General features: G+C 42.2%; 1 protein-coding gene across 8 annotated transcripts; it reads right to left on the reverse strand.

Moving 5' to 3' along the window:
* Positions 1-539: 539 nt before the first annotated feature.
* Positions 540-26,401, reverse strand: sema4ab (sema domain, immunoglobulin domain (Ig), transmembrane domain (TM) and short cytoplasmic domain, (semaphorin) 4Ab). 8 transcript variants are annotated; one of them, XR_005445071.1, is made up of 16 exons: positions 26,244-26,401; positions 23,731-23,985; positions 23,247-23,407; positions 21,696-21,755; positions 20,325-20,423; positions 17,811-17,904; positions 16,997-17,119; positions 14,955-15,082; positions 10,906-11,087; positions 10,030-10,174; positions 9,737-9,926; positions 8,135-8,250; positions 6,548-6,711; positions 4,271-4,365; positions 2,976-3,917; positions 540-2,367 (listed from the first exon to the last, which is right to left on the reverse strand). XR_005445071.1 is itself a non-coding variant. In XM_038724535.1 (16 exons), the coding sequence occupies exons 3-16, from the start codon at positions 23,825-23,827 to the stop codon at positions 3,088-3,090; spliced, it is 2,484 nt and encodes an 827-aa protein (XP_038580463.1). In that variant the 5' UTR covers positions 23,828-23,985; positions 25,310-25,468; positions 26,004-26,213; the 3' UTR covers positions 540-3,087. The 8 variants fall into 8 exon arrangements, 4 of the variants coding, with proteins under 4 accessions (XP_038580463.1, XP_038580461.1, XP_038580464.1 ...); XR_005445072.1 differs by having other exon boundaries at positions 540-2,370; XR_005445069.1 differs by having other exon boundaries at positions 2,942-3,917.

Raw genomic sequence — 26,401 nt, forward strand, 5'->3', positions numbered from 1 at the left:
ATGTCTCAATGAGATTACCTGTCTAAATATAGGTTAAATAAAAAGTAAAATAAAAATGTGGTGACAGATTTACAAAGTAGAACAAATGGATAGAAAGCTAGCAGTGGGCTAAACCTGAAGGAAATCTACTACATTACATATTTTAAAGGATGCATCTGACATTTTGGGAATTTCAAAGGAGAGTCTAACATTAACTAACCAGACAAAGTTTTCTAAATGAAACATGTAATGAGGCCTCATGGCTCCTACAGGCTGAACTCAAGCAGGAACAGCCGTCTTTAATATGTCAGACTTTGTAACATTACTTCAACCAGTGTCCATCTGAGCATAATCCATGCCTGTTCTAAGTCTGAGTACAGTAAGAGCCCCTCACAGGGACTACATATCTCACCACTCACTGTTTTCCATTTCTAACAAGGTTTCATGAAAAGAGCCAACAGCTATCTTAAGTGTACTACATAGCATGGCAAAAAAATGTAAGCTGACAAAAATGCATAAAGGTTTGATTTTGCCCAGAAAAAAAGAATTAAATAACACAATTTGTTGATAATTTTTATTCCTTCTAGATTTTCTAAACATCACAAAATGTAGCTGGTCTTCTGAATGAGCTTTGGAGTGAATGGTCATCATATTGCCATTCACCCCAGTGGCATAGGAATTTATAGTTATTTAAAAATACAGTATCCAAAACACATTAAAAAGACAATATACAAAGAACTGATGATTGTGCTGAAGGTATTACAAAGGCAAGCATTTTTCAGAGTCAGCATGATGACCAACCAGGGCCTCTATTTATGAAGCATCTCAAGAGTAAAAGATCGGTCCTATTTTTGGTCCTTATTTTCCACTAAGAAGTTAAAGCCTTCAGTGAGCTTTCTTAACCAAGGAGAGTCTACCTCCTGCAGCGACTCTGTTCAGACTTCCCAGCAAGTGTTGAATGACACAAATGTCTTTTTTAAAAACTACCAACCCAATGTTATTCGGGACTTATTAACAACGGAAACAAACTGCGTCCAGCTCTTGCAATGTACACGTGTGTGCAACACGAAGTACAAATACAGCAGCAGTGATTTGGGTTGTTCAGCCACGGGGGGTCTATAGATACTGTTTTAAACCAAGATCTGATGGATCTTAGCGCACCTGAAATCTCCTGTACCACAGATATTCAACAGAATACCCAACACTAAGAGATGGTTTTAAAAAGTGGTGTCCCCATATAAACATGATCAAACCCTCTGTCAGTACATTTACAGGCACACAAGATTAAGCAGGAAATCAAACATCAAGTTTAATAGCACTGTAACCCACTTAGTGTAACACCTATGTAAACACTCAGAAGGGCAGTAATCAGATTTCTCCCCTACCCCCAACATTATTTGGGAGCCATGGCTTACTTAGTTTAACTGTTGCTGTGATATAAGACAACACTTCCTGATGTTGTGTGTGTAGTGGGGGGGGACAGGCTCTGTATTAAGAGTTTTTCCTCAGAGTAAATATACCTGGTGGGAACTGACTTATTTAGAGTTCTTGAGGCTACTTTGTGCAGTTTTAGTCTGGCTTACAATCCAACTATTAGGAAGATGATGATACATGTCTACATTTAGGTGTTGTCCTGCTCATGCTTACATGTAAAGCAGATCAATAACCCAGTTACATGTATACATGGGGAACGACTGACATTCTCCAGGTTTGTCTAATTCCCTACCCAGATTACCGTGGGTGCTTCTCATTTGTCTCACTAGTGTCTTAGATGGCGAGGAAAATATGTGAGGAGAGAAGAATCAAAGAAGCATGCTTTTAGAGAAACAACATGTTATTTCCTCTGACCCACCATGTGACCTCAATTCCTGATGATCACGACACAGCTGGATTAGCTGTCAGTTTGCAGGTGTGTAGCTGTATGCCCTGTAATCATAAGGACACACAGTTGTAGTAACTTTCTCCAACATGACAGAAGTGAATGTTTTCTACCTGACACACAGGGGTGCTGGGCCTCATAAAAACTAATATTTAATTAAAATGTTTTTTGCTGTTGAAAGACAACCGACTTGCCTTTCCTTGACTATATTATTCATAATACAAGTTGAAACGGTAAACTTACCTACAATGTAAAGATAAAAGTTGTTTAATGCTTCTTTTATTAATCAACCCTACAGTTACCACAGGTCCAATCATTTGACCTAAATGGTGAATCAGAACACAAATGAAATAGTTGAATCGGTTGTTTGTCACAGTATAAAGCTGCCGTGATGTAGTCAGCGTCCAATCACTAACAGGCTCCCAATAAAGAGGCGTCTCGGTCTGATAAAAGATTCCGGTGAAGGACAGTCTCTTGTTTCCTCGCTCACGCCTCCTATGGGAAGCCTCCTTCTTCCAGGTCACCCGAAGAGCAAAGACACATGAAGGAAGGCAAATGAGAAGCCCCACAGATTTCTTACTTACATGACATTTAAAGAATCACGTGACTGCAGAAAGACGACTGTAGGCTGTTTAACGAAGTGCATGTAAACACCATGAGACGCTGTGGCTGCATGTTTACTAAGGTATGTAAAATTACTGATTCTAAAATGTTTGATGAACATGGGTCCAGACTCCTCTTTTCAAAATGAGAGAGGACATTTCAAAATGTTATTCTTCTATTATTTACTGTTCATATGTGTATTGAAAAAACTCTTGACAATGTAATTATCCCATGAAAAGAGATGGATAACTGCAGTGGTCACTGACTTTGTGTCAAACAATGAAAATTCTATAAAAATATTTTTACTGTACTGAATCAGCTTGTACCTTTTTGTCTTAATCGTCACTGTCTAGTAACTGAAAACACACTTAATATTCAGAACATCACAGCTATTGTGTTTCAGCGTCAGTCATGCGTCTTCATTTATGTACCACAGGAAGATTGGCTTTAATTTTTACCATCCACTAGGTCCCAGCTTACCAATCAGGATCACAGGGGTCCACAGTGCTTGTACCTTGTCATTGGCTGTGCAAACAGATTCTCCCTCTGGAAGTCAGCATGGTGACTCTGGTACCTGGGAGAGCCTCCCTCCACCTCTGGTCTCATCTTTAAATGTGTGGGACTACTCAGATGGGGGTGTTGGGCAAATGCCCATTAGAGCCTGTGAGTGCCCCATTACAAACCAACCCACTAGCCTGTCCGCTGTGCAGGGCTTGTCCATTGCATTTGCTCAGAAACTGGTTCCCCCTGAGAGCCTCCTGCTCCACAGGGGTCCTTCTGTCCAAGTCTCTGGTTGGAGTCCCTGCCTGTGGGGCAGTTCGGCTGCGGTATCGCTGTCTGATAACATAAATAAGCATGATGATCAGCAGACTGAGGCAGAGCACCAGCAGAACTGACACAACCACCAGCTCCTTTAGGTAGCAGGGGCCTCGGGCCAACACCAGGGGTACACCATCCCAAAACTCTGCCTCTTTCTGCCCAGATTCCTCTGTCCACAGGGTCAAGTTTCTGCCCAGCTGTCTGGTGGTCACCTGAGTGTCCCTGCTGGGCACTGTTGGCTCAGTCTCTCCTTGTCTTGTTTCTTTTCTTTTAGGCCAAGTCCCCACAGAGGCATGCAGTCCAGGCCCAGGCCTACGCCTTGCCACAGCCTGCGTGGTGGGGATTCGGTGTGTCTGAGGCCACGTGTAGCTGGTTGGAGTTTGAGCCACTGGGTTGCTCTTCTGTTTGACATGATAGATGGCCATAGTCTGCTGGTACCCGTTCTCAGTGGACAGGCAGAGGTAGTGGCCCAGTGTGGTGGGAGTGGCCACAAAGCTCAGACTCCCATCTTCCAGGTGCAGGTACAGGTCTGAGGACAGCCGGCTGTTGGGACGCTCCCACAGCTGCTGGGACAGCCGCGATGCTGCGGGACACTGCAGCCGCACCACTTCATTCAGAGACACAGACACCAGCTCACCTGCAGGACATAAGGCAGATATCCAGCAATACACCAAGGCCCTCCACACCCCTGAAACCCTGCGTGAACTCTAACACAGGTGTGTGGCAAATATTCTAACTCTGAGCCTACTTAATAAATATGAGCTGTACTATCGGACTATCAGCTCTTCAGGTACAACGTAGCTGGTTAGCATGCTAACTTCAATAGATATCTCTGGAACACAGCACAAACATCTTTCACGCATATCAGAACCGTTACATATTTACATTCTGTTGATAATGTTAGATAAAAAAAACAAAAAACAATACCGGCCACATCGTGCACATTGCACCTTTAAGCAAAGCAAAGCAGTTGAGATTAGTGACACTTACCTGCAGGCAGTATGTTTGGACCAAATCTGGCTCTGTGTGTTAATGAAACACTGTTGCAGGCCTCTTCAACATTCCCTCTGTCTACATCCTGGCCTCTGAGGAGGAAAAACTACAACTGAGAAGGCTGCTCCGACTTCCATTTATTCACTGCTTATGACTATAATCACAATTTAGCGCGAGAGTCTCACGTCAAGAAAGATACGACAAGAACAAAGACTTCTTAGCCGGCTTGTGTTTCACCAACAACAGTGACTAAAATGCATTTAGATCTATGAGAAAGACGTCAACAAACAGGGTTGGAAAGTGTGATCGACAGCACGCATTTGATGAGCTTGATGAGAGTTCAGTGGTGCAATAAACACAGGCACTGGTCTACAGAGGTGTGGAAAAAAGGGGTATGGTCAGATGAGTCTCTATATTCTCGAGCGGGCAAATGCATGTGTGGCGTACACCAAGAGGACGGTACAGGTCTGAAAGCCAGTGGCTCGCTTGTGCTGTTGGGGGCTTTTGCTTGCATGATTTGGATCCACTTGACACCACAGAGGAAAGGGTTCTGACATCATTATCTTATAATGAAATATTTATATCCTGACAGAGCGGTCTCTTCCAGGACATCTCTACAATGCTCCCATCCATAGGGCATGAGGGCTCACTGAATCATTTGATGGCTATGAAAATGATGTGACTCATATGTTACGGCCTCACAGTCACCAGATCTCCAGGTGAACACCTATGGGAGATTTAGGACCGACATGTTAGGTAGTGCTCTCCACCACAGTCATCAAAACACCAAATAAGGGAATAACTTCTGCTTCATCCAGCAGAGCTCCAGAGACGTGTAGAATCAATGCCAAGAATTAATCGTTGCTTAATAATGACATTAATGGAGACAGGTCTTATTTATGTTTTAAACTGAAGCAATTAAGTGAAAGAAATATAAAAACACAGAATTCATCAGTGCAAGTCTGAGTAAACCATTTCATCTGTGCTATATTAGCCCTGAGTTCTGTCCTACCTGTTGTCTTAGTGGCTTTGGTTCTATCATCAGTTTAGCGTGTTGGAACTGGAGTGTGTTTCTGTGCTTGAACCTCGGCTGGTTCGGGTCTGTCGCGGACAGCTGACTCCTGAAGCTTTTCATAGTCTTGATATTCCGTGCAATGGTTTGTTTGTGGTCTTTAATGGAAACCGATATTTGACATAGTTTGCTAATTGACACCTTTTCAGCAACATCCGTCTTTTCAAAGCCAACCCACCTCCATGTGAGTGAGGCTGATCCACATCTAGTGATTCAGTCTAACTGTGAGGCTGGTGGTGTCTGTGTTTGATCTCCTGACACTGTTTGTTTTCATTTTTAACTTCAGTCATGTGTACTACATGCATGAAGCAGTGACTGCCCGGACAAGGTGTTTTTGAATTTGCAAAGTGAGTGACGTTGCCTACCCAATAATGTCTGCTCACACCTAGTTAAAAACAACAATTTAGATATTATCAAATGCGATACATATCGCACACCCCTGTCCATCACAGCCTTCACAAAAAGAGCTAGTGGCTATCAGCAGCACACAACTCTCAATGTTCTCTCATCGCATGGAGTCTGCCCTCTGACAGGCTCATATTAGAGAAGATATTTTTTTCAACAACAATGTAACAAATGTTCAATAAAAATTCAATAAATGTTTTATTCACTTGAATAATACACAAATTAGTACTTATATTTTTATTAAGATGTTTATTTTGTTTGTTTGTAACTTTATTTTATCATGCATATTTGTTGACAAAGATTTTATCATGATTCTTTTGAATGTTCTACCTCAGATTTGTGAAGTGATCCACTGTTTGATTTTGGTTCTAAAGTGTTGACCATAAATTAGAGTTGTAACCACAATTATCAGGTTTCTTCAACTTTCACTCAGGAGTAAAAAAAGCCTTTAAACTCAAAAGAAATAACGATTTGATACTTATTGTGATAATTATCTACTATTGAAAGATATGAAACTTTTTAGCGTGAGAACATTTTTGGCCGTATCATCCAGCCCTATCGTGAAGCTTGGCAACCAATCTAAAATGCATGTCTGTGGGGATTCTCAGTCAATGTCAGTAACCGTATGATGTTGACCAAATGAAAACAACCACTTGTTAACATTATTTTAGACAGTTGGTGTCATTTCCATTCAATCAACAAGTTTTTTCCTAAAATGAAAAACTAGGCCACTAAATTGTTTCTACCCAGTATGAGAAATTTTCACCATAATAATTGCAAAATCTTGTGGTACTCACATGCTAGGCTGGGTGTTAGAGGCCTTCACACAGGCCCTGCAGAAAGGGTCCCAACCACAGAAGGGATCTCGGGCCAGAACACACTGCTGACAGGTCCAGTAGAAAGAGCAGTTGGCTGTTGGAACCCTCACCACACCCTCTGATGTGCCAACATAGATCATACCCTGCAAAGGGACAGAATGGTACGATGCTATAAAATAAGAAAAGTCAGTGAGGTGATTCACTTGGATGAGTCTCTAAAGCCTTTTTCATACACAGTTCCCAGTAAATTACTGGAATAACCTTTCTGGCACTGCTAGTGATTTTCACTAATCACACATGGAGCTTCATTCAGGAATGTTTCAGTCTTGCGCCTTTAAACACATGCCATGGCAATGCTGGATTAGATGGGGCAACGGACAGTCCAGCAGATGTCGGTAATGCAAAACTGATTGATGCCAACCACCATAAAACTCGGGAGATGGTGAAACTAGAAGTTGTCTAATTGTTTTCAGAAACGTGGTGGGCGAGGAGATGTTTTTGTCTGGTGCTGTATCGGTCCAGTTTCCAGTCTCTGAAAAAAAACAGAGCTTTGTTTATCGAATCATCTGCAAATGCATTGGCTAGGAATGCAACCATAATGCAGATGTCGATTCAAATACGTCATCGGAGGAGTAATAATAATAAAAATGATAATAATAATAAACAATGCATTACATTTATATAACGCTTTATCATAGAAACTCAAAGTGCTTGTGATCTTGTGATTGGTAAACTCGCTCAATGTGAAAGCGTCAGACGGACATGACTCTTTACATGCTGGTTACATGTTACTGCTTTCATTCACAGCACAGACATTTCCCCTGAAGTGTTACCAGGTTAGGGTTCTATACTACTTCTCTCTCAAAATGCCATTAGATCTACTACAACTGTCAGTTTTCATTAGGGGTGAGAGCAGAGATGTAAAATGTTCTTGTTGCTACTGACTCTGAGGTAATAACCAGCATGCATATGATACGTATGGTATGATGGTAAGAAGACAAAGACAGCAGCCTACGAGTGCAGTTAGTTTGATGCCTCCTCTACAACCTAATATACTAACGTTAGTAAGCTAACTTACCTGTACATTAAGAAGAATGCCAGCTCTATCAGTACAATCCCTACTCTTTTCTCAAACCTGCATCTGATATTTTGCTCAGCACACACAATTTTAGGATAGACATCAAGGACAGATGAGACTTGAAAAATACTGCTATCTAATAATACCATCATTTCTGAAATCTGTTTTGTCGTCACAGTTGAATCAACTGCTGTTTACAGTGAGTTACAAGCTGGTCCATGAGGTTGTTGATGACCAGACATCAAGCTTAGGATTGGTATCTTGAAGGCATCTAGTCTACATTTATTCATTTAGCTCACACTTTTATCCAAAGCGGCTTACAATTGCTATTTATGTCACAGGTCACAGGGGTTAAGGGTCTTGCTCAGGGACACATTGGTGGGGAGTTGAACTCGGGTCTCTCGCACCAAAGGCACGCGTCTTATCACCACCCCAGCAGTCTAAATCTCTAACATGATCTTAATCACAAAGTAAATCTCAGTGTCTACCTTGGGTATGGAGAGCTTCAGGCTCCTGACAGGCTGAGGCTGCTCAAAAACCTGGACCTCCTCTATGATGTGGGCCCCACTCTGCAGCAGCACTGCTTTGTGTAGGTAACCAGACTCTGAAACAAAGTTAGTAAGGAAAGTTCAACAGTTAGTGATTGAAAAGTGGACAAACTTGATACTGTTGAGAGAAACATCAGTTTGTGTTGTGTTTTGACGGTAACTTGTCAGTATTCTCAGATAAAACATCAACAGCACATACATGAACAAAATCATCAAGATGTGAGGGTACAAGGGTTGGGCGATGTCTACAAAATTTCTATTAGACGAAGTCTACAATGAAGCATCAGGATGGACGATGAGATCGGGTGGGGCGGGGCGTTAGCGGTCGTCTTCTGTGTCTATGTACACTCGCACAGACTTCCCTCGGTACAACATTTGGTACACTTTTATGTTACAAGTCACGGACCAGGTAAAGCAACAGTTGACACTAGAGTGCAGATGTTTGTTTCGGTTGTATGTTGTAACAGTTGTATGTTTGGAGGAGTGCAGTTTTTTCAGTTCAATCCGATCATTCAGCCCAAATCCTCAGACCTACAGCTCCGTTCGTTCTGACAGAATAGAGAGAAGTTGAAAGTCAACACTGGGATTTAAGCTCCTACCAGCTCAACCAGAGCATAGAGGGGAAGAAACAACACAGAATAGTATGGTGGACCTCAGTGAGTCTGTCAGTGGTTCAGCTTTCAGCCCCGTAGAGCTCCTAGTTTATCAGTTCAACACAATGAACAGCAAGACAATCCCCCCACAGTCAGTTATTGGAATATTTGTGTTGGAGTGTGTCATGGTGAGTCTGGAAGAGGGTGAACTGTTTTAGGTGGATTTTATGCATTTACTACAAAGTCAACAGCAGATAAAAAAGTCAGGGGAGAAAGAGATGGGGACTGAATGAAGAAAGGTCCCCCTCTGGATTTGAACAAGGCACCTTGTTATTCATATTTGGCACCTTAACCCCTAGACTACCAGGGCTCCTTTTGTACTGATGGCTTTGCTGCGGTCTATGAGAATGAATGCATAAAAAAGTTTAAATATTACAGATACATTATTGTTTTCATGAAGTTTGATCACACATTTGATAAGGGAGGACATGGGCGTTTACTGTCACATTTTTGAAAACTTCTCCAGACATCATTTTCAGTATTGCTAACATTTTGGTTACTTACTTACTTACTTATAAACTTGCCCACCTTGCTCAATCAAAACCAAATTATTACATAGAAAATAACGGCTTGGATAGGCAAGCTCATGTTGGGACAATAGCTTTCCATAAGCCCATGTTCTTTTTAATTTTGTCTTTAATCTCCCAAGATGTCCTGACAGGGCTCTTATTTTAGAGGAGAAGTTGCAGAGGAAATCTTCAAAGAATAGGCAATGTATCTTTCCTACAGAGTGGTGATGCAGCTGCGAGAGTGCTGTAGAGCTTACGCATTTCCATAAGGTAGTTAGATAGTGCCAATCGTGGAGAAATTAATAGTTTTCACGTAAGTCAATGCCGAAAGTTAAAAAAAAAAAAAATCTACATAGTGGTCTGCCTCCATCTTGGCCTACCTGTTAGCAGAAACAGGACAGTGTAGTCTCTGTTGTTGGCAGCCTGGACCCTCTGGACAGTCAGATGGCTGTAGCTGTGCTCAGCAGACACCAAGGTCAGACTCCTTCCAACTGGCCGCACACTGTCGTCTGCCAGGAAGTTCTCTTTGACAAAGCGCAGGGCGTTGTCTGACGCATTGTGCAGGCCACACTACCACACCAAAAGGTTCCACTTTATGAGTACAATGTTTGTAGTTATAGAAATGGACTAAAGTATGAAAATAAGGCCTGAGTTGTAATAAACTCGAGTTTACCTCTCCTGGATTTGCCACCTTCTCTTGAACCCTCGTGCTCCACTGTAATGTGTCCCGGTTCAGGACTTTGTAGTTACCAGAGAAAACTGATTTGATGTCACTCAGGCGGAACGAACACACTGCTGACTGTCCAGAGTTGACAGACCTGGTTAATGGAAAACAAACATGACACCATGAATGAGAGCTACAGACAAAATCAACATGATGCTACAGCACACAACAACTTATTTAGCGGATCCTCTTTGCCTCTTCTACATCCAAAATAAGTATGTTGTCATCAAAGAGTCGTGTTTTGTAGATGTAGTGTAAGGGCACAGAGCTGAGCAATTGGTCCTCTTACAGCGGGTCTTGTGTTAAGTGAGTGGGTGTTTCACCACTGTGTGTCGCTTTGGACTATACATGTAGCTAAATTTATGATTTGGTGTTTTTTTTGTTTTTAGGTTCTAGGTTTGAAAAACAGACGTCTCTCTGAGTTTCTACCATGTTTTAAAATCAACTTATTCTGGAGCAAGCAGGTTCCATCCAGGTAAAAATCAACCACACTTCGATGATGGCTTTGAGAAAGGGATGGTATCCGGAGCAGTTGCCAATCCATGATTTAGATGTTTATTCTATCTTTTTGATATCTTAAAAATGCATTGTAAAAATGTAGTTAATTGGCCTCATTTTTTATGTGCAGAAGAAACCCACTTTGGGAACTATTGCTATAAGCAGCACTCAACATGGATTGGACATTCACAAGTGAAATGAGACTAAGTAAGTGGTTTGTTAAGAAATCATAGTGAGAGAGAGCTGTGGGAAAACAGGCCACCATAGCTTCAGGGAATGTAAATTAGGTATTGTATGGATGATCTTATGGCCCTTTAGCTTACTGACCACTGGGAGGTGAAGATGCCATAGAAAAGTGTGTCATCTGCAGGAGCTCCCTCTACTGGTGGGAGGGTGTCTATATCCTGGATCACATTGTAGGGCAGCTCATTGTCAGCCTGGCACAACAGCTGAGCTTTGGCAAACGTGGTCCAGCGTCGCTGCAGGGTCCGCTGGCCCCCAACATCACTCTGACACATGACAGGAGAAGAGGGCATCAAGCACAACACAGCATTTTCACCTCTTGGTGTCATAATTTACAGTATTTCAGTTAAACCAGTGAAGATACAGCAGTATGTATGGTCCATACAGACAGACAATGTTATTTGACCCTAAAAAGAGAATTCACACTGGCAACTTACCTGAGCACAATAAAATGTCCCAAACTAAGAAACATGTTGACAACAGATCACAGCTATCACTCAGCGCGCACATGGCAGATATAACGGAGTAATCCATTATAGTCCATTATAATCCAATTCCAAAGTGACCACCGGCCAGAGATGCTCACAAGTCTTTGAGCTAGAGTCCAAGTCAAGTCTCAAGTCTCTCGTGGTTATAATGAATGTTGTATCACCTGCTCAATCCAGGCTTAACTTAACTTACAGAGCACAACCATGTAATGTGCAATGCAATTATTACGGTTTATTAAATACTGTAAGTCAACAAACTCCCCAGACTCTGAAACCCAGTGTAACATTAACTAAACAAACGTTACATGATCAACATGTAACCTGTTTGCAGCCAGTCGGAGTTAACCTCTCGTAGGTCGTAGCTGAAGCAAGAAGCAAGCTAACGTTAGGTGGCCAATGCTGAGCTAAACATCTTTACTCACCCCAGGTTACTAACCTATTTGCGTTCAGTGCTTCTTTGTTTGGGCCTTGTTGTATGAAGTTTTAAAGCCAAAGTTTATGATGAATGGCTCAGCAGCTGCCGATATATGTTGTTCTCTCTCATGTGTCGCCGCGCGCAGCTGATACTACGTGTTATGTAGGCAAGTTATAGGTAAGGACGGAGGGAGAGGAATAACAGCACTTTCATCAGATGTGTCCTAAAAAATAAACATTGTTCACGAGTCCCGCACCTCGAGTCTCAAGTCGAGTCTGAAGTCACTGTGTGTGCGACTTCAGTCGGACTCAAGTCCGAGTCTCTAACTCAAGTCACCATCTCTGCAACCGGCACACTTATTAGGCCTGAATTAAATGTAAATGCTCTGTATTTGTATAGCACCTTTCTAGTCTTTGTGACCACTCAAAGCGCTTTTACACTACATCTGCATTACACTACCCGCTCCTGAGCCACAGCTGCCAAGTGAATGAGACCATGACTGTCATGATTCTGGGTTGTTGGTGTTTTATGTTTTCATTGTTTCCTGTTTTGTAGTTTGTCTGCCCCTAGTGTCATTGTCTTGTTTTACTTCCTGTCCTTGGTTTCTGAGTGTTTGCACCTGCCCTGATGTCCTGCCCTGTGTTTCACCTGTGTCTCATTATTGCCACCCCCTTAGGTATTTAAGTCTCTGTCTCACTAGTGTCTAGTTGCGCGATCATTGTTCTTTGCGGGTCATGGTTTGCTACCATTGTTTTCTTATTGTGTCTCGTCTCAGGATTGGTACCCTTGTTTTCCTGTTGTTGTATGGATTACACTGTCATTTGGATTTATGGACAATTTACCTGCTTCACTATGGATTACTTTTGTTTGGAGAGGATTTAGTTGGCTTTGCTTTCAACCCAACCACAGTGAGGCTAGCATTCATCCAATCTTCCAGTCTGTTTCCCGGCCACAAGCATTCCAGTTGCTTGCAGTCCCCGTCATGGCTTGCTGTCAAACTGTCTCCAGCGTGCTATCCTCCAGTTAGCGCCCATTCCCGAGTCGGCCCCCGTTTCCTGTGCATCAGACCAGGCTCATCAGTCTCCTTTCTGGGGTTCTAGGCTAGCCTACAAGACAGCCCACCCAAAGAAACGGGGTCCGCATAAGGAGAGACTCCAGGACACCCATCTCTTTTTTGTCATTTTTGGCCAACTGTACTACAAAATCAAAGTCTACAGACTGTTGGTTTCAAGTCAGCTGGACAGTCAGCTAGTTCAGTTCCAGATAGTTTCCTGCCAGATTTCGTTCCAGATTCTCCTTCAGCGGAGCCTACCAGAAGGAGACATGGTTCACGCCATCGTCATGTCTCTCTACTGTCCAGCTCCACTGCCTCACTGCTGCAGAGCTCCTCGTCGCTGACCAGCTCTTCGTCTTCATCGTCGCCCAGTTCGTTTTCTTTGCCAGAGACTCAGCTGATCTGCTCTTCTGAATACCAGAACTCCAGTGACTTTGCTATCCAGACCAGCTCACTGGAAACTTACCTTGTTGGCAATCCTGAAACTGTGCTGGGTAGCACCCCAGCAACTATGTTGTCTAATACTATGTGAACTGAGACAGTCTGGGACCTAGCAGACTCCTTCTCCTCGAGTCCAGTCAGTGGCACGGCTGGATCCTGCACCTGGTGGCACAGTTCATCCAACTACTGCCCCAGCTAAGCCACAGCAACTTCCTGCCTTTGCTGAGCTGCAGCGAGCCCCTGACCCCGGTGGGTTACAACTTAATCCATTTTCTGGTCTGAGTGGCTTAAGACTTTAGTCCCAGTGCTGCAACAGTCACCTGTGCCTGAACTGCAACCATCCTCAGTCACAGAACTACAGCAGTTTCCTGATCTCGCTGAGCTACAGCAGACTACTGACTCTGCAGTAAACTCTAGTTGTCCCTGAACTGCAGCAGTTATCGTCTGTCTCCAGTCCTGCTGTCCAACTGCAAGCCTTCTGATCTGTTGTCCTGTCGTCAGTCTCCAGTCCAGCTGTCCTGTCACCAGTTTATGGTGCTGCACTACAGCTTTTGGACTCGGCTCAGGTCTCCCATATCGTCACCAGCTTCCTGCTCAGCAAGGTCTCACCTTCATCGCCAGCTGCCAGAGGGGTTTCACCTTACCCTGGACTCACACAGGCGGCGTTTTCGCCATGTTACGCCTGCACCACGGTTTTGACCCGTCCCCAGCCCCCGCGTAAACTCACATCGGAAACGTTTCAGAAGCGGAGCGTTTAGCCTGCCCCACGTTGTTGACTTATTGTTTCAACAGGGGCAGCTGTGGCTCAGGAGGTAGAGCGGGTTGACTGCAGGGCTGAATTTCCCCACATGTAGCATTTCAGAATAAAAACATTTTGTCTGCCTGATTTTGCTGAATTGTTTAGATTTAGTTGATTTGATAAGTTGTCCTTGATTTTTGTGGTTAAGAAGGCGATGTAGTTAAATTGTTGTTTTAACTGTGTTTATTGTCGATATACGATCGAGAGTCTGCACAAGGTACTTTATTTTGAAAATCGAATGGATTCTCTTTGCCGTTTCTGTGTCTGACTTCCTGCCTGGCTCATCTGCTCTGTGCTGACTGACGCGTCTTCCGTCAAAAATAGACCGGCTGCCTATTAGCGGAGCTGAGAGCTGCTTCTGGGACACGCTGCAGTGCATCTAGTGTGAGCACAAGCATCGACTACAATTAGCCTTGTTTTCCTCTTGTTGTATTGATTATACTTTCAGTTAAACTGTTTATCTGCTTCACTATCGATTACTTTTTGTTTGGACTGCCATCTTCACGTCACCTGTAAGTCTCATCTTTTTGTTCGAACATTTAAAATTTACCAGCATCTAGCTACTCAGCCAATCACAGTGATATAAATGAAATATAAATATAATATAGTGGAAAAAAAATAATAAATAAATATAAATTCCACTCTACTTTCACACATACATTCATTCTTGTCTTACATACACACAGACTTTAGCTTACATACATTCTCCTCTTACACACCCAGTGACGCTTTATTAGGTACATCTGTACAATATGCCATACCGTACCAGCGATCTTTACAAAGCTCAAAATGTTTATGACACTGGAATTGGACTACATTATACTGAGGCGTTAATCTAATTTATTTCCCTTTCAATTTTATATATAAACACACACGCACACGAATATAATACAGCCCAGTACAGCACCACAACCAATCACAACTAATCATGCTTACCATGCAGATCTGAGACACACGAGAGACAATAAATTTGTCGATGAAATCATACTCTCTGCCCACTTCACTGAAGAAGAAGTAGATTTTCTCCTCATCAGGAATGAAAGTGGAGCTGATGAAGGTTGGATCTATGGCAAACAGATGACAAAGTATGCCTATCAAAATTCTGGGGATTCTGATAATTGAAATATAATAAAACTGCATCATTAAAGGTGGAAATAGAAGCAACTTTTCACATTAAAATGAAAGGATATGTTACAGTGAGTATCAGTATCACCATGTTTGTGATAGTGACCCTTTGAGTCCACGCATAAACCCCCTGTTGGTGTGAGAATGTCGCTGGGGGATGTACTCCATTTAAGTGTGCTCAGTTTAATCACATTAAAATCATGCTATTGGTTTCCTTAAAACAGCAGTGGTAAATTTAACAGATGTCAGTTAGTTTAATATGCCATTTTAAGACAGGGGGACCATCAAGATGATTTACAAGTGCTGGTTGGGGTGGGGGGGGGAAATGGATACAGCATAGTATCGCAATATTTTCCGTGTCAATACTGTATCGATACACAGACGCCAAGTATCGATCTTTTATTATGTAAATTGTACATGAATTTTACTTTATGGTACTATAATAATGCATTCAATTTATTTTTCAGTCCTTTGGGGGACACAATTTAAAGAGATGGTATTCTGCTTTTTGGCTTTTTCCCTCTCCTTTATTGACTTATTTCTCTTTTTTGTGCATGTAACAGGTTTGCAAAGTGAAAAAGCCCAAAGTCCAGCCCAAAGGGAGTTCCCATCTCCCACAGAAAGCTCTGCTCTGAACCACTTGAAAACAGCTCGTTTGTAGTCCAGCCCTTCACTTCCTTTACTTGTGACATCACAATGAAAACGTGTCATAAAGCTTGCCGAGCAGCTAGCGGGGTCAGGCACGCCCTCAAACCAAGCTAGTCTGAGCGGAGGCCCTTTGGCTCGACTCGCCTTTGTTTGGGTTTCCATTGTAGAAATGTTGTACCTGTACCTGCACAGAGCGCTCTGCTCCCGCCGTCACACAGACCGCTGCAGCAACAACGGCAGAGGAAAACACAGCTGGAAGGTTTTCATACCGCTTATCTGTCTTTACATTCTGAGGAATGTTGAAAAGTTTTTACTTAAAAAGAGAAAGCTGTGTGGATCGCTGGTGTGTGTGTGTCGCACTGAACATTACGTCGCGGCAGTTGTGTGTGGCGTCGCTATGACAACAAGCTACGTACTATCTCTGGGTACTATCTGCAATGGAAAACGGAGCAGGGCCGCGTAGAGGCGAGTCTATTGATTTGCGCTATGGTAGCATTTTTCGGCAAGGCAGCAGAGATCGTCAGAACACCGATAACAGTTTAGTCCTGATGGTAAGATGTGGAACAATGATGTTGTGTGATTGTGGACTTGTGAGTAACTTATACCATCTGCTAGGTTACGGTCGCAGTCTGAAGCGGCTTTGATTTGGATCACACTACCTTGTTTCTTATGACCCGCCCTTCTCTGCTTCTGATTGGCTAGTAGTCCTTACCTGGGAACTGCGCATGTGCAACTCCCAACAAAGATTTTGTACAAGTAAGATGCATCACTCTGTAGCTCAAGAGCAGAGCGTACAACACACAGGGTGAAAAGAGGAGCTGCAGCAATGTGCAATATAAGAAAAATATGGTGTTTTCTGAAAATTAAACCATGTAAACCTGTTCTGGTACAACCCCTAATTAAGATTTTGAACCTGAAAATGAGCAGAATACCACCTCTTTAAAGTTGAAAAAAAGTAATAAATTCCAATACATCGCAATATGTTTACAATCGCAATAATATCGTATCATAAGTATCGTGATAATATCATATGGTGGGGCACTGGGTGATTCCCACTCTAAGTGCTGGGGTGTTAACTTCACAACTGGGCAGAAGGGCATGTGGTTTATTGCATGGCCAAGACAATTATAAGCATGTATTAACAACAAAACTCTTTAGAGACGTATCACTACCGTATGTTTCATTTTGAGGCACAGCACACTCACCCTCCAGCCATCCTAATGTATCATCCAACTTCAGGTCAACACGCCTGCCCTCACTGAGGTGCCGGGAGATGACTGGCCGGTTCCCCCTGTAGTCTGCCACTGTTCCGGTGTAAAGCTCTCCATCTGAAAAATATAAGAGCACTTAACCCAATACTCAAGAGAAACAGTGAGTATGGCAAAAAGTGAATATGCCATGTCCCTTTAACTTGAACAATTATTGATTCCCTATCACAAAAACATATTACATTAAAACAGGTAAGTGGTCCATTACAGGGCCAGGCTGATCAATTTCAGCGACTGGGCTGACAGTAGGAAAGATCTGTATGACACCATGACACACAACATAAGCATTTGTTTGTCAGCGAAATCAATCTTCCATCAGCTTCCATCCAACGCTGCATTTTATTTTCATGACTCTTTTCTAAATCCAATTTAAACTGAATGACTGCGATTGCATTAATAAGTGTTTACTCACCTCGGCATGAATAGATTGCCTGCTGAGTTGAGGCTTGCACCCACTACACATCTTAATAACAAGCGCAGCCATAAAGGTGTCAGACCTCAGTTTGAGTGAGTCCTATACTGCGCTGTGATTGGCCAATTGCGTGTTCAGGGCGTGGCTTAACAAAGGTTCAGTTTCTTGGCAACTATGTAACTTTGATTAGCACCAAGCTGCTAATTTGCTCATACATGAAAGATGTAGTCGCCTGCTGGGAATTGTGTTTTAAGTCAGGCCAAGAATAGTAGCACCCAATGATTGAATTCAACTTGCCTAAGCTAATATTTTATTCAAACTGTGGCATCATTTCCTTACCTACGATGATAGCAGAGTTGCGTTGATAGGGGTCATAGGGGCAGCGACCTCTTCCTTCATCAGACTTAACACTCATCATAAACGTCTCTGAGTTCTGGACAGAAAAAAGGAAAATGTCAAGGTATCAAACTAAATAAAGCCGAATGGAGAAATCAAGTCACAACATCACATGCTCCCACAAACAATGTATTTAGCAACTATTTCTGTATTATGATAGTTCTGTATTAAGACAAGAACAAATGGTACAAAGTATGATCATCATAATCAAACCGGATTCATACAAAACAGACATTTAAAAACTAATACTACAACATGTCTGTCTGCATACAGTATGCAAAGAAGTATAGTGACGCATAGTTGAGTTGATGGGCCTTCTTTCCATGTCTGAGCTAAGTCTTCCATGAAGACCACTTCTGACCAGACTTCTTCAGACAGTAGATAAGTGTTCACACAAAATATTGATTTGATTTAGATGTTTCTTCTGTTCACTCACTTTGCATTTTGTTAATTAATAATCTATAAATATATATTTTTGAAGGAATTTATAGTAATAAGAGTATAACATGGTAACAGACACAAGCATTACTTTGGAAAGTAATTGTAAATAAGAAAAATGAAATACTTTGGTTGCTATATCAGTGCAGTTAAGTTACAGCTGTGTAAAGAAAAATTCCATTAATTAAAGACCTTAAAAGGTTCAGTGTGTAGGTGTTTAGTAGGATCTAATGGCTCACGGTGCATTCACATTCTCCTTGGACAGTCCCATTTTCCGAGTTGTGAAGTCTTTCTTCTGACTTCAGTGTGTGTGTTTGTGTGCTAAGTCAGAATAAGTCGGAATGTGGAATCAACATGGACGCCACTACAAAGATGTATTGGATTAGCATTTTCAGAGCATATAAACAGCACACAGACATCTAGTTCACTGTACACGGACAGCAAAGTAACCGTTACAACCATATTACAAATTACATGTTTGCAAAATATGTATATGCAATATGTGATTTTGCATGAATCAAAGTTCTGTATACTTCTTTATGTCCCATGTACACTTTATTTCTCTTTTTGCAATAAAGATTTAAGGAGGAAAAAAAGATTCTGTTTATTCCGACACCACATGAATGCATCACTCACCCCTCCCTTTCTAAGTGCACAGGAGAAGCTGCGGTGGCCGACACGCTCTGGTGGCTCTTGTGCTAAATAATGTGTGTGATCCTCCATTTGTCCACATTTCACTTCTCTTCTTACTTCTAATAAACCAGTCGACTGCTAATGCTACTGTTTCTTCTTCTTCATCATACATATTCAAAGTAGTAACAAAACTTTCTTCCTTTGTTTGGTCTTACAAAGCTTACAGATTTAGAAGACAACTACAGCACTATCCTCAACTGGATAGAGGCCTAAACCTTCCCAATTTTCAGTTTGATCACAACCAGGGCAGGAATTTCATTGGTGCCATGACGGCCGTGGCCACTGTGTCCGCTTAGTTTGGCCTTGTGCCCCTCAAATAATGATGTGCCCTGTGGCCACAGTGGCCTTAATGCCACGTCTGCACAATTCTCCATTTCCTCCTTTGCCCCTTTCCTGTCAATACGGTTTTATAGAGACACCAGTGTCTTTTGCTGATATTCTGAATTCTTATCAGGCAACATCAAGTAAAATGCTGTGCAGGTAGTGGGTTTGATTTAGATCCTGGTGTGAACCACTGAAAAAAAAAAGAACAGAAAAAAAAGAAGAAGAAGATTCCATATCTTAAAGACTTCCTCTTCTGGATCCAAGCAAGCAAACAAAGAATATTCTTTTAATAAAAAAAGTTAGCCAATGAAAATAAAACCAAGTACCAAGCTTAGTGAATGTCCCCTAGTCCAGCCGGTGCTGCCACTGGCTGTCACTCAGGATGGACAGATATTTCCTGAGCGGACTACTGGCAGTGTGAGTGTGTGAGACGCATCGCGTGTACCAAACGCCACAATATGCTAACTTTACCACATGGCTTTCTGTTGTGCATTTTCCCTGTCTGCCAAAGTGGCAGATGGTCTGACTGATTTCACACCCCACTGCCAACAATTTACTCACATTTGGCGTGAGCTAATTTCAGACCCTTAATTCCTTATAAAGGAACGACAAGAATATACTCTAGTAGAGACAGAATTAGGAAATTTGACCAGCTCCTCGGATAGATGTTTCAAACGCTTCTTGGACTTTTTGCAACCAGTGGAAGTTTGAGGCACTTCCTCATTGGCTTCACATTTCAGATCCAGGGGTTCCCGCTTGTGGTCAAGTTGGAATTAGGTTAAGGTTAGAGTTAAGGGGTGTGTGTGTGTGTACGTGTGTTCATTCAACTGTATGTGACTGTATGGTGCTTGTGGATGAGCAACTCAAACAGGGTCAAATCATGACATTTGATTTCTTGAAGAAATGATTATAATGTGTTGAAATATTGAATGTATTCAGAGCCTTACTCACTCAATACAAAAAATTAAAAGTACAGAAATAAACCTGTGTAAACAAACTTACAATGTAGGTGCAGCGTGGACTGAAGGCAAATGTACCACAGGCATAGATGTGGGTGGTATTCAAAAACTGCAGTACACGAATGAAATTGGGACAGTCAGCCTAGAAAAAACACACGAAGGATATCAAGTTAGATGCCACAGTAAAACCAGTGCAGCAAGCAGTATGTGCTTCAGTGTTGAATTTGGAAAGAAAAATGTTTTGATGCGTTTCTCTAGTTGGAAACAGGGCTCACACAACATACAGAGGGAAGAAGAGGAGGTCATGATTTCAAGTTCTTAGATCCACAACTCAAATTCTACGAAAATGTAAACGAAGATTTCAAAAACACTAAAGACCAACCTTAATTGTTTCAAATTAATCAGGCACTACATACCCAGACAGCCAAGTTATTTATGTACTCTCTGATTTTATGACTCTCGTTTTTCATATTGTTTGACAGCTTGGGCTCCAGCATCTACAGCCAGACACCTTACATCCTTATACAATCAGCCACTGATTAACAAGGAGCAGGGGGAATGGCATCTGTAAATCCCCCATCGTAGATCTAAATTTGCATCTGCCTATTAATTAACCCGCTGTCCTCTTGTCCACAACAAAGTCTCTGGCATCACTGCAAACCTGAGGCAAGGGCTTCCACGAGTTCACCAGGAACTCTCAAACAGCAAGTAAGTCTGTTTCACTCTGCCGCTGATTTCTCACATACTGCAGAACCGGGCTGGTTAAATTAACTGACATTATACTGGTCTGGCTGAGGAGCTCTGGAACGTGTGCAAACTTAAGCTAATACAGCTAGCAAATCTTGTTTTTGATGCCTAAAGTTAATGTGACTGTTCTAACCAAACAATCAGCTTTCTCCATAAAAGGCCTGTCAACTGCGGAACACATGAAACCAACTGAAATCACATTACTTCCAGATATAAAATCTTTTACAACAAAAGTGCTGGTTAAAAGCAAAACAGAGCTGTACCCATTTTTAACTAATTGTACACTAAATCCCCAAGGTGAATTGTGGCATGTGAGTTTCATTGTATTTTCGCTCTGAATCAGAACTGTGTTGAATCCACATCGTCCCTATCAGACACAATTCAAATAAAGAACAGGACCTTTGGATTCAATGCTAATATTTGCAGAGCAGAGATATGCAGTAGCCACAGGAACATCTCGTCATGGCATGCCACTAAATAATTACATTAAATAAAAGACCAAAATGAACAGAAACGTCATTGTTGCTTCTGCTCATTAAAAGAAATATAAATGCTGACAGTCGTGTCTTGCTTGTTCGGTACCCTGAGTCAAGAGGAAACCTTTTTGAACTTTGGAGTTTAATCAGTTCACAGTACTTAAATACATCTATAAAAATCAACTACTTGCCATTTTTTTGCCTTTCATGGAACACTGTTCAAGGTCTTTCTCTGAAGGACTCCAGTCCAGCTGAAAGAAGAGAAGAGAGTCAAATTCATCAAAGCTGCTACAGTTATTGCAAAGGGGTCTATTCAGAATAGTTTGGCAGTTTGTCATTTAGTTCACTATAAACGTGCATGATTGTTTAACGCATGGTGTGCTGGAGTAACAGTCTGAAATTGTGCATTTTCTATTTATTAAATCGAGATTATAAAAACAGCTGTGAAACTGTTTGATATCCATCTTCTCACCTGACTTTGATTTTGGTAACAAAACAGACTTAAGTGTTATAAAACACAAACCATTACACTTCACAAACAGTGATGTGTAATGGCTAATTCAGACTACACAACTTTCAATGTCGGCTGATCGCTTTGCTGTTCAGACTACAACACTTGCTGTCTTGTAACGGGAGTCTTGAAGTCGCAGGCTTACGCACAGCCACTTGTAGAATTATCTATGTTGAATAGAGTCTGCAGTGTCCTATTTTTATTCGAGTTTAACATCAGTGTGTATTGTGCAGAATGTACAAACTCATGACATCATCGAAAACCTTTTTACTGAGCTCTTCCTTCTCTTACAGTTTTCATACACAATTTGTGCTTTAGAATAAAAACTTGTCATCAAAAACAGGAACTGGCAGTCAAACATTCCCATCATCTAGTTTAGCTGAGACTGGAACTGCTGTCACTGCTCACATACTGACATTTAAACCGCTTATAGTGCACACACATGGACTACAGCACTTCCACTTCAACAGAAATTGCTTTCATCTCTTCCACATCTGATTTTGTTTTATTTCTTACACCTCACTTTGGGTGCTCACTTATCACGAGACAAGTCAACTGCTTTGAGCTCTTGTTCTTCAGCCGACAGTTCCGCTGCTTTCACCTCTCAAACTGCTTTCAGAGAGCGAGGGGTTGACTCCCATTGTTCTCACTGTAAATCGTAATTCTCAGCATAAGAGACTACAACATTTCTGTCTCAACTTTTCAACACGATTTGGTTCCGTCCTCTGACTGGCATCAATTCCCACTGGAAGCTTCTCAGACGCATTTCAGCAGCAAAGCTCTGCTTGGCTACCAAACCCTACCCAACAAAGGCAACGAGTACTATCCAATCAGAGGCAGAATTATTAAAACTCTAGAAGGGAAAAAACTGTAAAGATGCAGAGTCTGCACGGGGTGTTTTATTTTGAAAATTTAGCGGATGCAATTCTGTGTCTGACTTCCTGTCATTTTCGATCTGCTCTGTGCTAATTGACACAGCTTCAGTCAAAAATAGACTTGCTGTGTATTCTCCGTGGAGAGAAGAGCTGCTTCGGGGACACTTCTGTTGGACTCCCAAGCACTGACTAGAATTATCTGCTCTGGCAGCCGCAGTGTGGCTGTAATGCAACGCAGCCGGACTCAGTGGACTTTCCGGGATAGAGTTCAATCTATTTGAAATGAGTAACTTTGGTACTGATGGCTCATTCAATTTAGGTTCGACCTGCAACTCTATCAGTGGTCACTCCCCCACCTTGCTCCTCAGGATGATGGTGTCCTTGTGGCTAACATCCAGCGCTAACACAGCATCCCGGGCTCCTACATACAGCATGTCTCCATCCTCACTGAGCAGCAGAGTGGTGGTGTTGCTGACATCAGGGTTACTGAAGCGGGTGAGATGTCTCCCAGGACTTCCTGTTGTTTCACAGCAGTTAACACTGGCATTAAGCATTTTCATTCAATTACCACAGACAATTAAAAGCATCCAGATGTAAGCAGGCTTATCTTACCGCCTGTACCTTTATCAGCATGGCCACACTAACACCCTTTGCATAGTGCTATAGTCAGTTTAAAAATGACAAAATACGACTTTTTCAGACATGTTTGACATCTGAACTTTTAACAAGGCTTAAAGTCTTCTTCTTCCTGTCTTTAACGGTCACTGGCAGCTTAAAGTACTTTTAAGTTTACCAACAGGATGAAGGAAGAGGAGTGTGTTCCTTAAAGTCTTTACTTACCTATAGGGAAGGAGACCCTGGGAGTCAGTCTCGTCAGACACGGGCTCAGAAGACCCAGCAAGGCCACAGTGAGGGACAGCAGGCTGTGATTCTCCATTACAGCAGGAATGAGGGACTCTGACCTTGATTACATTTAAGGTCAGAGGGCGAGCACTGGCTCTGATGTTCATCCAGAGTGTCAGAGACTTGTTAGGAGGGATGGAGACTGTAGCTGAAGCCACATCATCTGGTTTCTACAGCAGACCATCACTGGGTCTGAGGTTGACAGAGAGACAGGTGAAAGAAGGCTTATTTCTGGGAAGCAGCAAAACATTACTAGTGAAGAAGTCTTCTTTTCAGGGTTTTAATCCAATCATTACTTCTAGCCCAGTGATCCTCAGGTGGGTTATGCATTCTGTGCACCCCCATAGTTTTCCTTTATAATGGATTCCTCAAAATTTGAAGGACTATTTAGACTATTTTTACTATTTAGATTTGACATTTTTGTATCAGCATTCCAAATGGTTAATGTACACATCATAACTGCATCAACTGATCATTGCTGATCAAAGTGAACACATCTGCACACAGTTGCAGGAAAAAGTATGCAAACCCTTTGGAATTACCTGGATTTCTACATAAATTGGTCATAAACCTGATCTGATCTTCATCTAAGTCACAACAATAGACAAACAGTCTGCATAAACAAATACCACACAAAGAATTCTATGTTTTCATTGAACACACCATGGAAACATTCACAGTGCAAGGTGGAAAAAGTATGTGAACCCCTAGGCTAATGACTTCTCCAAAAGCTAATTAGACTCAGGATTCAGCCAACATGGAGTCCAATCAATGAGGCGAGATTGGAAGTGTTGATTAGAGCTGTCCTGCCCTATAAAAACACACACCAATTTTAATTTTGCTATTCTCATAGAGCTTTGCCTAATGTGAACCATGCCTTGACCAAAAGAGCTCTCAGAAGAGAGATTAAGAACTGTAGACTTGCAGGAAGCTGGAAAGGGTTACAAAAGTATCTCTAAAAGCCTTGATGTCCATCAGCCCAGAAAGAAAAATTGTCTATGAATGGAGAAAGTTCAGCACTGTTGCTACTCTCCCCAGGAGTGGCTGTCCTGCTAAGATGACTGAACGAGCACAGAGCAGAATGCTCAATGAGGTTAAAAGAATCCCAGTGTCAGCTGAAGATTTACAGGAATCTCTGGAACATGCTAACATCTCTGTTGACAACTCTATGATACATAAAACACTAATCAAGAATGGAGTTCATGGGAGGACACCACAGAGGAAGCCACTGCTGTTGAGAAAAAAAATAAAACATCGTCTGAAGTTTACTAAAGAGCACCTGGAAGTAGTGTTGCAGTACTCGAGACCAGTCTTAAGACCACTTGTTGATGTTCTTGGTCTCGTTTTGGACTCAACCGCATTTGTAATCGATCTTGTCTCGGACATTGAGGACTCAGGATTTTATATCAAGACCAGTCAAGACCATACCTTTGGGAATATCAATAAATTGATTTGTCTGTGTTTGTATGTGGGTGTTAATGGGAATGTGGATCTGTCGGATCAATTTGAGAAGTACCTATGATCTCGTTCCACATTTTATTGTGTCATGTAATGTCTGGACTTGGTCTTGTCTCGATCTCGAAAAACTCTGGTCTTGGTCTTGACTTGGTCTCGGTTTAGCCAGTCTTGACTACAATGCAACATGGGAGATCCACAGCACTACTGGCAAAATATTCTGTGGACAGAACCAAAGTTGAGCTGTTGGAAGGAACACAAGTTATCATGACATTGTGGCAATTTGTGTTTGGGTAAAGTCAAGATTAAACACTGATTAAGGGTAGGTCATTGTTTAGGATGGGCAGCCTATGCTTCTGCTGTTCTTCTGGCGTAGGCATATACACTGTCGTGTAAGACAGCTCATGTTCTGCATGTTGACTAGGTGCAACATATCACCAACACGTGCATGCTTATAACAACATACATGTTCTACCACTTCTTCCTTGCAGGCACCAACAGTCACCAACTGTTATGTTACATGATGGATGCGAATACTTGTAACCTTTCAATAAATTGTACAACATCTAACCTACAACAAATCAGCCACAAACATGGTTCAATTAACGTGCGTGTGTGTGTTAATCCATATTAGCTTTAGCTAGTCTGTGTCTAACTGTGTCATTTCTTGCTGTACATTTGCAGTGGTATTATGAGCAGAGCAGTGTTGCAGTAGAGCGTAGCAGACAATGAAATGCCCGTGAGACACGTGGTACCCGAAGTTGAGCTGCAGCCTGCAGCCTGCGTCCCGCAGCTGACCCTGCTGCCGCGCGCTACAGGCCGTTGTTAAAGGGACGTGCTGTAGCGGTTCTTCCTTGATGCTGCTCGGGCTCACAAGGAGTCATTTTTCCTGTTTTTGCAACATGGAGCCGTAAAACTAAACCGAGAACATAACAGAAACAAACAACATGTATCCAAGTGACGCAGAAAATGTGAGCCAGGTAAAGTCCTCTTACAGCTCTGCGGACGGCTTCCTTCCCCGCGTGCCTCTGTCTTCTTTTAACGAGCCGACGGCAAAATCCGCAGTTTTCTGTCCCAGCACCGGTGAAACGTGACCCGGTGGGAGAAAACGAGCCTTTACTATAACAACAAAGCTTCAGAGCCTCCTCCCATC

The sequence above is a fragment of the Micropterus salmoides genome, unplaced genomic scaffold (genome assembly GCF_014851395.1).
Source record: "Micropterus salmoides isolate LMB-PRFRI ecotype aquatic unplaced genomic scaffold, ASM1485139v1 Ms_hic_scaffold_17, whole genome shotgun sequence".
NCBI lineage: Eukaryota > Metazoa > Chordata > Actinopteri > Centrarchiformes > Centrarchidae > Micropterus > Micropterus salmoides.